General features: G+C 38.6%; 1 protein-coding gene across 1 annotated transcript; it reads right to left on the bottom strand.

The window, feature by feature from the left end:
• Positions 1-281: 281 nt before the first annotated feature.
• On the bottom strand, positions 282-5,632 carry LOC100366378 (uncharacterized). The gene is made up of 6 exons (XM_006822747.3): positions 5,545-5,632; positions 5,015-5,036; positions 3,643-4,278; positions 2,418-2,650; positions 917-1,192; positions 282-534 (listed from the first exon to the last, which is right to left on the bottom strand). The coding sequence occupies exons 1-6, from the start codon at positions 5,602-5,604 to the stop codon at positions 529-531; spliced, it is 1,233 nt and encodes a 410-aa protein (XP_006822810.3). The 5' UTR covers positions 5,605-5,632; the 3' UTR covers positions 282-528.
• Between the last annotated feature and the right edge of the window lie 5,435 nt (positions 5,633-11,067).

Genomic DNA, 11,067 nt, shown 5'->3' with positions numbered 1-11,067 from the left:
TAATTCAACTATATTGAAAGTTAATCCAATGAAGTCCTCGGAACACACGGAATACAAGTATGTGTGTGTGTTTTTTGCGTAATAAATGTTCACACAGATGATATCTGTTTGTTTTACGTTATGAATGTTCCCATGGTAATTTCTTAATATGCCTGGTATAGTTGAGAAAGGAAGCTTGCACATCATCTGAAATATTTATATACATTTCAATTTTACTGAATTCAACTCAAATACCAATATTGCATAAAGATGCAAACAACGTTTTTATTTCATGCTAAGCATTTGGATTTGTGTATTTATTTTAATATAACATAATGACTTGTATACACATTACATTTAAACATAATTGTACTAATCAAATAATTCGGATGCAATTAACAACATAATCACCAAGCTTTTCCTGTGTATCTACAGCTACCGAAATTCCCAGTAGTGTTAAGCCAAAAGTCCGAATATTGAATGTCTATTTGTACTCTAACTTCTTTGGCGGTGGGTTAAAGCTGCGCATTATTCCGAAGACATGCGTGATCACGGCTGTAATAAACAAAAAAACGTTGTTAATCTCTCATTGATGATACTTTTTCACTCTATGAGAATGTCAATATCTGACTATAATTGCAGTTTTTTAGGACTGTGGGATTTGAATTGTCGATTTGAAACGACGTATCTGTGAAATTATTCTTGTTTGAATAAACGCATTCTAGTTGAATCTGTCATTTGCTAAAACCTGCTTACAATTATAAACGCCTTTGTTTAATTGGACCGAAATAAATTCCAAATTATACGATTAGACCAAGACAGCTTATATTAAACCATCATTTCCAGCATGTATGCAGATATTTTTGTAAATTATAAAATCAGACTAGCTTGGCGGTTTGAGTTATACAAACAAAACGCCCGTGGTATAGTAACTCACTTCATGGTCGGCAACTTTCCAGCTCTCTCCAAACTCGGTGATGTTGTTCACGACAACACCATTCGGTTTCTTCAGGTCATCGCGAGTATCTCCGTCTGCATCACCAAGCAGCCCGCATACATTACCTCGATAGAACGATCCAGTGAAGTCGGCCCGGAACGTATGTTTCCGTCCAGACCATTCAATAGTAAATGCCGTATCTTTGATTGTAAAACCCACTATCACCAGTAAATCGTTTTTTCTTATAGCAATTGATGTGTTGTCGTCGCCACTGACCTACAAAAAATGTGCAAATGACGTCATATCTATACAAAGTCTTAACTTAAAGCGGGAGAGTAGTCACCTGTGCATGCGTCAGATGGCCATAGCGTGTCATTGTTTACAAACAAGCGTCTACCAATGAGCCTTCGCGTTTTAGCGTGTGTTGTTATCGTCACTTGGGACTCAATTCCCGCGCGTGCGCAGGTGACGACCCTCCCGCTTTAATAGAAAAAGGACAGGTAATCAATACACAATTACGAAACAAAGAACTAAAAATTACGCCCTTAATGCAGTTAATATATGTGAAGTAACATGCCCAGTTGTGTAAAATATGAATTCGACTCAAATTGCCTTACTGAAAGTGACACAAAATAGGTGCATATGTAAAATAAATGATTATTTTCAAAACGAAAAAGTGAAATTATTACACAAATTTAATAAATATGGAATTCTAGGGTATTCTATTCATTCCCCGTGTTAGTCCCGCGGCTTCTGAAGAAAAATTCAATTGCAGAGTTCGTAGTCTGTGAGGGCGCAATGAAGATTGCAGAGTATTCTGGCTCATTTGCATAATCGGTAGCCCTGCATGAACGCCGATTGTGCATTCTATTTTGTGACGTCACTACATTTACGAAGTTGTGGATGCATTGGTAACATAATTGTTAATTCTGGAGTCAATTGAAAGCTTAGTAATTTTACAATTCGTGACGAATCGCCACTAGACATGGTTGTCACAAATCTATGCACGCGGAGAATTTGAGTTAGGGAGAATTTCACATAAACGTCTTTTTATCGCACACGAGCTTTAGCCGACATCTGAAACTACCAGAAATATTCAAATTAATATAATTCAAATATTCAAATTAATATAATTTAAATATTCAAATTAATATAATTCAAATATTCAAATTAATATAATTCAAATATTCAAATTAATATAATTCAAATATTCAAATTAATATAATTCAAATATTCAAATTAATATAATTCCTTATAATAATAAGTGTGTAAATTCATCAATATCTCGAGATATTGCCTTATGTTATGATATGTTATGATCTATTTGTTCAGTTGAAAGGTTTATTTGGATTTTTACACAGTATAGAGGGACAGTATATTATTACACTGCTTTACATTGAACTACTATGATATATCGAATAAATACATTTATTAAATTAATTATTAGTTGTCACGCCAACGTGTGTGATATATTGCCTATCTTACATATAAGAATACTTACTTTAACCTCGTTCTGCCCATCTATTAGAACGTTTTCTTTTCCAACAGTAACGTTCAGACCAAGAGCTCTTGTCCTCAATTTATCACCGGTGTCTTCACGTGGGACAAAATCAATATTGATTTCAAATTCAGGTTTCTGGTTTGAGCAGTCCTTCACCAGGGTATACCAGCCGACACCTTGGAAACTATACGCACGTCCATCGAAGGTCCGCATGTGGGGATCTCCTGCAACATCTACGGAACAAAACACAATTTATGGCAATCGCGTTCTCGAGCGCTTCCGTGGCGTCAAATATGTATGGTGGCATAAACCCATATGATGGCGGCAATGTCGTTTGGTCAACAATTATATATAAACAAACAGGTGGCACAGATATAGAACAAATAGGCAATGAAAGAGCAGCTTTCCCACAACTCAAAAACTTCGGGAACTCTAAAGTGCTAAGGCAAAGGACAAAAATAAAAATCTTTCGCTTTAATGTAAAAACAGTTATTTTGTGCCACTCCGAGACCTGGAGATTGACAAAAAAACACCTTCAATACAGTGCAGACTTTCATCAGTAACTGTTGAAGACGAATTTTTAAGATCCACGGCCAAACAAAACCAGCATTAAAGCACGACAAGTACAAGCAAAAATTGGCAGAAGAACATAACGATGCAAAAGGTAAATACTACGGAAACCTGTGTCAAGCACCACCAGACACTCACGGGGGGAGACCTCAAGGAAAGAGAATTTAAGGACGCCTAAGGAACACTTCGTGGAGAGATCTTCATGCAGACATTAAGATGCTGGGATACAACTGCAGCAAGATAGAGAATGTAACCCAAAGCCGAGAACTATGAAGGACTCTTCTCTATGGCATATAGGCCAGGAGAGGTGACAGACAATAACTAACTACGTTTAGATGAGTAGACATTCATTCATAAGAAATTTTAAAATCTTTTGAAAATTATTTTTATTGACGAAGTCCTACGGATTAAAACGATATTGACGCATTGACCGGCTTCAACGTCACCTATGCACGTCGCAACACCACTCCACCACTAGAGAGCACAATTTACAGAAAAGGTGTATTGCGCAATTTGGCACAGAGGCAGATTGAGACGTGACAGGGTAAAAGATGGAGACATAAATGATGATAACTCAGGGGTTAAGTTGTAAAAAAGTAAGGCAGCGTGAAAAAAATAAAACATAACGTAGTAAGCCAGTGAAATATTTCCTTACTTGGACGAGGACATTTCGGACAGTTGGCATTCTCCCCGGCAGCTTTGATTTCAAGTGCATTCAACGCGCGATCGTAAATCTGCATACACGTTATCATTCCTTTGAATCGTCTGCGGTCTCCAACACGTGACCCCATCCTGGCTTTGTATTGCGTTGCCAACTGAATCGATCCAATTCTCCGTTGAGCCACTTGTGCGCCGTTCAGAAAGAGCCTCTCCATGCCACTGTCATGATCGTAGGTCGCTGCTACGAAGTTCCAAGTATTCAGTGCGTACGTGTGCGTTAGCCCCGGGGTGAACGCAAGTGAACGTGTGACGAACCGCACGAGGTCGTCGTTTCTAGCATGCCAGAGATGGACGCCCCAGCCGTTGGTTTTGAAGTTGAATATCGGCCCAGTTGGTCCTTCCGGGAAGATGTGCACCGCGAGAGTGATGGAATAGCGGGTGTCGTAAGCTCCATTGTTTGGGAATTCAATGAAGGAAAGAGCTTTCCCCATGAATCTATAAGCCCCGCAGAAGTCTCCATGGCGTGTGGTATCCAGCTCAACTTGTCTGGCATCGCCGTCGTTGCCGTTACCGGAAACATCGCGAGTGAGGTGTTCTGCGTTGAGAGGCCACAACGCAACCGGGTTCAGAGCTGTTGAGAATCATCAAACAAAATCATCTATTGCTATCATATACTCTCTACACGTGAAAATTAGTAAGGTGGGCAATGTGTGCGTTTTATAAATAGTCTGTCAGCAAGCGGTAACGATTTATAAACAGTTGTCCATGGGGACGCCCTCATGCGGATGCAATCAAATAAGGTATCCTGAGTAAGCACTGTTAAAACCTGAAACACAGATTATAAATAAATAATACCACGGGAAGGTACCGGCGAGCTTTTAGACTAAATGGTACAGGTTCACTCACAGTAACTCAGAAACATGTGTCGTCACGAATGTACTGAACTATTTGATTAGAACTGCTCGCATACCATTTGCATTTGTTAGTACATGTAGAATCTACAAGCAGTATCGTTCGATTGAAACCTGTAATTGTTATTGTGCTCTGAAGTATGTACGTCCGCAGTTAAGTCAGCTCATATACAAGGCTAAATTCAATATGTCTTAAAATAGCCGCTCTCTGATTGGTCTAACTGTTCGGTGTTAGGTTTGGCTGACAAATCAGGTATAACCTTGAAAATATCATCGACATGTATCTACATTCGTGCTATTTAAGATGGTTGTTTTATTCATTTAGATAAAAAATACACCCATTGATGGTATAATTATCCATATGCTGCGTACAAACGAGGAATATTTGACGAGTGGTGTGATTATGAAGTATATGAATACGTATTGGTCAGGAATATGTGCAGATCAAATACTCACACTGTCTTTTGCTTGGAAGTTTCTGAAATCAAATGAGTAGAATAAGTTACACACAAATAACTGATATTTACGGAAATAATTGTTGATGAGACACATTTTTGTAAAAAAAATATGTGTAAATATAAACTGAAGAAATTAAGTTCAATGTTTTGAGAAATTGGAAAACGGAAACGCTTGTGACAAAACACCATTTGCCGAAAGTGGTCGAAATCTCTGCACAGCTTGCTTTAATCATCATATCACGCAATCATTGTTTTTACAATAATGTATTACCTGTGTAATATATTACTTGTAATGTAAGAAAAATACACATATTTGAAACACACGTCCACGGTCTATGTAAAAAAGATACACGAAGTTCAACTAGTGATGTTGAGAAAATATTGCAACGTTATTTATATATATATATGTATATTTACTCGTGTGGCTATTATTGCAAATGTACAGGATGCTCCTATGGTATAGACATTCACTGACTGCCAGTACTATATTTACAACACAACATTAACTACATTCTCACGGTATCTTACCTTCGCCACACATGCCACAGGAAAGCTCAAAAGCACGATAAATGCCAGTGCCCGTATCATACTTGTTACCAGCTCCTTTGACGGTGAAATGTACATAGCTCCTGGCTATTGACGCGGATTATAATATATGCTTATAACCTTTCAACAAATAATCTTGTTTGCAATCGTGGTAGTGTTTTTAGAACACGTGTTACCTATGGGAATTGTCATAAACACTTATATATATATTCGTGTTTTTACAGTACCAACTTTGACGTATAAAGAGAATCAGTAAATCGCGGAGAACGCTGACAAATGTACTAATTGCCAATTCATATATTTCTTTACCAGAAATATTTTTGATTTTTTTTCGATACGTAGTTTTTATTCGCGGCTCAAGTCCGGAAGAATTATTATCCTACACGTAACTGAACAATAAAACACCTATGATCCTAATTTGTTTGGCATAAAAAAGTGCCAGATGGTTAATATTACTTGAACAGCTGCTATAGGTCAAACTTTCCTTTTAACAGGCCAAGTGCGCGCAAATTCCATCATCATATCAATCCGCTAAGTAGGCTGATTGTGGGTGGCGTGAACCGGAGATGACGTTGGGTGTGACATTTTTCCGCATTTGGGGATATCACTACGCTGCAGGCACTCTATATCCGTGTTATATAACTTAGTGTCATTGTTACTCGATTGTCCGATTTTGTCCACATACATGTAATGTATTTGGGGTTGTAATATGTCCTGACCTATTCGGAATAGTGAACGCAAGACGGGGTCCTGTTTTGGGAGTCACGTTGCTTTCTCGCTCTGAACGAAATCTCGGCGGCCGAGAAATAAGCAAATAAGGTATATGTATAGTATTGCCCCGGAATTAAGCACGGGGGGGCGTTCAAGCGAACATCTAAGCATATTTAGTTTCCGCTTCACATTAGTTAAAAGCTGTGAGCATGAACAGCTGTACAATAGAATTGAATCATTTTACCAAGCGCTCTGACGTATATATAGTGGGGTCGTGCTGGCAAACAAAATAGTTGACCTATAGCTAAATGCTACATTTCAAAACTGATTAAATCAACTATACTGGTTTTTAAGTTGTTAGTTTTTGTGTTTTTTTGTTTTTTTAAACACGTTGGTGGTTTAATAGTACATTTATTACTCAATTGTATCAATGCATGACGTCATTTGGGAAATAATAATACTTATTTCCTGGATTTGAGAGTGGGATTTAAGTAACAATTGCCGTGTAACAGTAAACCATAGGTCGTTTCCTTTTAAATTAACCAATCAGTAATGGTTTCATTCTCTGCGAGATCTCGCGTATTGTGCGAAATGTGCGGACGGAACGGCTGGCGCTAGTAGCAAAAGATTTATTTTGAACTTTAAATACTTTTTCATAGTTTAATGACGTAATGTCAATCTTTCAAATAGAAGTGTGACGTTGATATACCTTTATTTCATCCAAATTGGCCATCAACGAATGTATTTGGTGCATAATTGAGCTTGAAATACTCCAAAACTAACTTCCTCATTTGTCCTATTCCACGCGATGATTCGACACCACCACGACGCTTTGACTATTGTTAGTGCAGTTTTTATGTTCGATTTCACTCATAACGCGGGATCCCGCAATGAACGGGAAATGCTCTATTTGACACTTCGTTGCGAAGTAGCAATGACCATTTTCATTTCATAATGATCTTTGTGACCTTTGTTGAGTGGTTAGTCGCGCTGTTACTTAAGTGTTTCACACATAAAAGGAACCGCTCAATCCCAGGGATTGCACAAAGTGCTCATGGGTAATTTCAGTTTAAGACCTCCACCACACCTACTATGTGAGGAACAACTGATGCAAACATCATTTGAAACGATTACAAATTTGCAACTAATAAACAACTAATAAACAACTAATAAACAAAGGAATTTCAAACCGGAAACGTATTGTGTATTGTAAGGTAATTTGCGTTGTTGTTGTGTTGCGATTGGTTTACTGAAACCCCAAGATTTGAAAATTTATAGTTGGTATATTGAATATTTATTGCGTTATGTTATGTTTTGTGGTCGACTTTAACTGTTGAGTAGATCGTTTTATAGATCAATTCTCAGTAGGCGGGGCCAGGCGACCCTGGGAAACACAATTTCTCGCGGTTCGTAGCTAGTTCCAATTATTCTACATTGTGCTTAAATTTAGTGTATTGCTTTCATGTACCTGTTTGAGAATAATTAATAAGTCAGTTTTTTTTAGTTTCAAGTCTTGTGAATCGAACGATGGCTAAGACCATGGATCTGAGGAGTTTTTAGCGCGTCTGACAGACCTACTGGTGTTTGTACATGTACTATACGGAAGACAGTCGAGTCATATGTGCATAGTATTTATCAAATTAAACAAATGCGAGGTTTTTGTGTTGTTGTTTTTTGGCATAACAAAAAAAAATAAAAATTATTAATAGTGAATTTTTATAATGACTTGAATATGACATGAGTGTATTTTACATTTAACATTACTCGAAATATTGATCCTGTACGTCATCAAAACATCGACTGGCGCGGTGGCTTGGCTTTTGCCGTCGATAGTGACGACATGGTTGAATAGCAACTCTTTTGTTTCGCCGGCGTGAGTGAATAAGAATAATTCAAATCGACTACATGTATCATGCCAGGAAAGTGAAAATTTTGGTATTTTTATGACCATTTGTTTGACTGACTCGTGATTTACTCCCATCCGATTGAAGTCAAATCTTGCATTGCGTGCATGTGGGCGCCATTTTGAGGAACAGCGCCAACTATATTTATTGTTTACATACGTTTGTTTTTACCAATAGACTACAGTCCTGGGCAAACTTTATCCAATATTCATGACGTAATAGTGTTGTTTTTATCTCGACTACAAAAAAAAAATTGAATATTTGTAATTTTTGTTATTTGAATAACACCTCTTTTTTTGTGCTGGATTCTGGTTCGGAGGCTTTTTTTTCTCTTGTGCTGTTCCACTCAACGTTGTTCAAGAGGCCATCAGGTGTTCCTGTAGAAACTTGCAATATCAAACACAAATTTAAAGCTACATCTTTTACACCTACATACTTTGTTTTATTGTTTGCTGCATTAGAAGACAAGGGTGAAGCCCTCCGCTGGCAAGGTCATGGTCACAGTCTTCTGGAACCAGGACGGAGTAGGGATGACAGATTTCCTGGCAAAGGGTACCGCAATTACAGGAGCTTATTACGCTTCACTTTTGATGAAATTAAGAGAAGCTATCAAAGTCATAAGGCGGGGCAAGATCAGTAAAGGTATCCTCCTCCTGCAGGACAACGCTCCGGTCCACAATTCGCATGTCGCCAGATCAGAAGCACGGGCGTGTGGCTATGGAATCCTCCCTACCCCCTTACTCTCCTGACCTTGCACCCTCTGACTTTCACCTCTTCCTAGCCGTGAAGTTGTTGTTGAAAGGAAAGCGTTTCCCAGATGATGCAGCCTTGATTTCTGAAGTGACGACGTGATTGGAGGACCAACCCGGGGTGTTCTACAAAAACGGTGTCCAGAGCTGCATCTGGGTAGTTTCTATGTAGAGAAAGACTAATAACTGTGCCAAGTTTCATTAATCTCCTGCTATGGGAAATGGGTCAGGGGCATTACTTATTGAACGCCCCTCGTATTACCAATGTTGACAGATGGATTCGTCACTGATATCAGACTAGCATGCTGTACATTAGCACCACACAGGCTATAGAAGGCGCAGTTGGATATAAAATAGAAAGACAGATATCACATACAGATGCGAATCGACCTAATTACATATATCACCCAGTTTTTCACGCTACCCGGAGAAAGTACACTCGACCGTTAATTCAATACATATACAATGAAGGGTCATTTGAGAGCATTAACAGAGTAATGCGATATATGTTCACTAACATAACGAAATACGACATACCGTTGGGATTGTTGGGATGTGCACACCCAATCAAAGGCATGTATTTGATCGATATTGCTATGATCTGTCTATTTCATGCGTCTGTCAAAATGGCGCGTCGTCGATAGAGGGCGCGATTTGATGTATTAACTTTTTCAAATAAATAAATGCATAAATTACAGATTGATTGATTGATTGATTGTGTTACAATGCTTAATACTCTTCAGTATGAATGCATATATATTTATATGCATTGAATTAGTCGTATATATATATACACACACTTCCTGTTTTTTATTAGTTACTATGTGGCCTTGTTCACTGCACGCCATTCGAATCAGTCTTTTTTTGAAACAGTTAGGAGGGCCTGCCTACAGTGACAAGACACATTCCGTGACCGTGTAATGTAATTAACAACGAAAAGAGCGTCATTAAACGACTGAAACATACATTATGGGAGTAGTAATTTTAAGACCAGTACTATGATGCTATGGGTCACGTGAATGTGTTGTAGCTGTATCCTCGGGGGTGGACATCCGGGCATTTTCACCGCCTGGCAACCTCCGGCGGTGAAAACAAAGGCCCAACACTCGCATAAAACGGTACTTTGGGATGATTGTTGAGACTCCTCTGAACAGTGCAACAAAATTAGCCCTACGTGTGTAACATATATAAATTTGGTTGTTCGAGATTACTTCAAAGTTGAGTTTGTGTTGTTTTCTCGAGTTTTCACCGGCTCGACCGGCGTTCCACAGCAGCGCGCAAAGAGCCCATATAAATGCATGGTACAGTGGTGCGCGTCTTAGCAACGTGGAACGTCTGTGACGTAGCTCCGCCCCCGAGGATAGGTTGTCAAGCTCAGGTCAATGTGGTCTATACGTCATGTGTTGACATCTTCGAGTGTTACTTTTGGCCATTTCCAAACGTCAATAATGCGATGTTGTTCGTGTATGAATTTGTCGTTTTTTTGGTTTTTCTTGGTGTCTAAAGTATTATGTTGTAATCCCCCCCCCTCAAAAAATAACAAGGAGAGCTCTGTTGAAATATATGATTGAAAGGGGTAGTAAGGCTAGTAGTAGTAGTTTCTGAAAGATATCGGGATCTGTAGTGGGTTTTTGGTGTGCTATTAGCATCTGACATCTGTTTAGGGACGGTGATAGAATCGTTTCTCTATTTCCAATTGCCTAAGGTTTTTGAGTGTCGAAGTACATTTATTGCACACCAATTTTCACGTCACTATTATGATAACATATACATGATTCGTAAATTGCTGCCGAGATCTTGATTTGTGCGAGATGGCCACGTGACTTGGTTTTAGCCACACCCTCAAATAGTATTCCATTATCTACCAGCACTGCGTCTACTGTGCTAAATACTATGGCCACATATATGGCAAGCGAACAGTGGCCGTGATGACGGTAACGATTTGATCACTATTGGAGAAGTGGCAACAATAACTCGCGTGGCACTTTTCGTTCTCAATGAGATTTCAATGTTCATTTGAAAATCAGGTCGATATATTATATTCCCCCAACCGTGACGCCACATCTGAAAACAATGATTATTAAAAAATTGGGGATAGTAACTAATAAGAACATGTGGTGTCAGTTTCAATCCAAGTGTGT

This window comes from Saccoglossus kowalevskii, chromosome 20 (assembly GCF_978046115.1).
Source record: "Saccoglossus kowalevskii chromosome 20, keSacKowa6.1, whole genome shotgun sequence".
Taxonomy (NCBI): Eukaryota; Metazoa; Hemichordata; class Enteropneusta; family Harrimaniidae; genus Saccoglossus; species Saccoglossus kowalevskii.
Note: the sequence above shows the minus strand (reverse complement) of the source record. Positions and strands in the feature narration are given on the sequence as shown.

Excerpts from the sequence above, each read along its gene's own strand:
- LOC100366378 (XM_006822747.3), bottom strand. The coding sequence starts at position 5,604 with ATGATACGGGCACTGGCATTTATCGTGCTTTTGAGCTTTCCTGTGGCA. Across the intron at positions 5,037-5,544 it reads CTGTGGCATGTGTGGCGAAG|AAACTTCCAAGCAAAAGACA; the intron begins GTAAGATACCGT and ends ATTTGATTTCAG. Across the intron at positions 4,279-5,014 it reads ACTTCCAAGCAAAAGACAGT|CTCTGAACCCGGTTGCGTTG; the intron begins GTGAGTATTTGA and ends GATTCTCAACAG.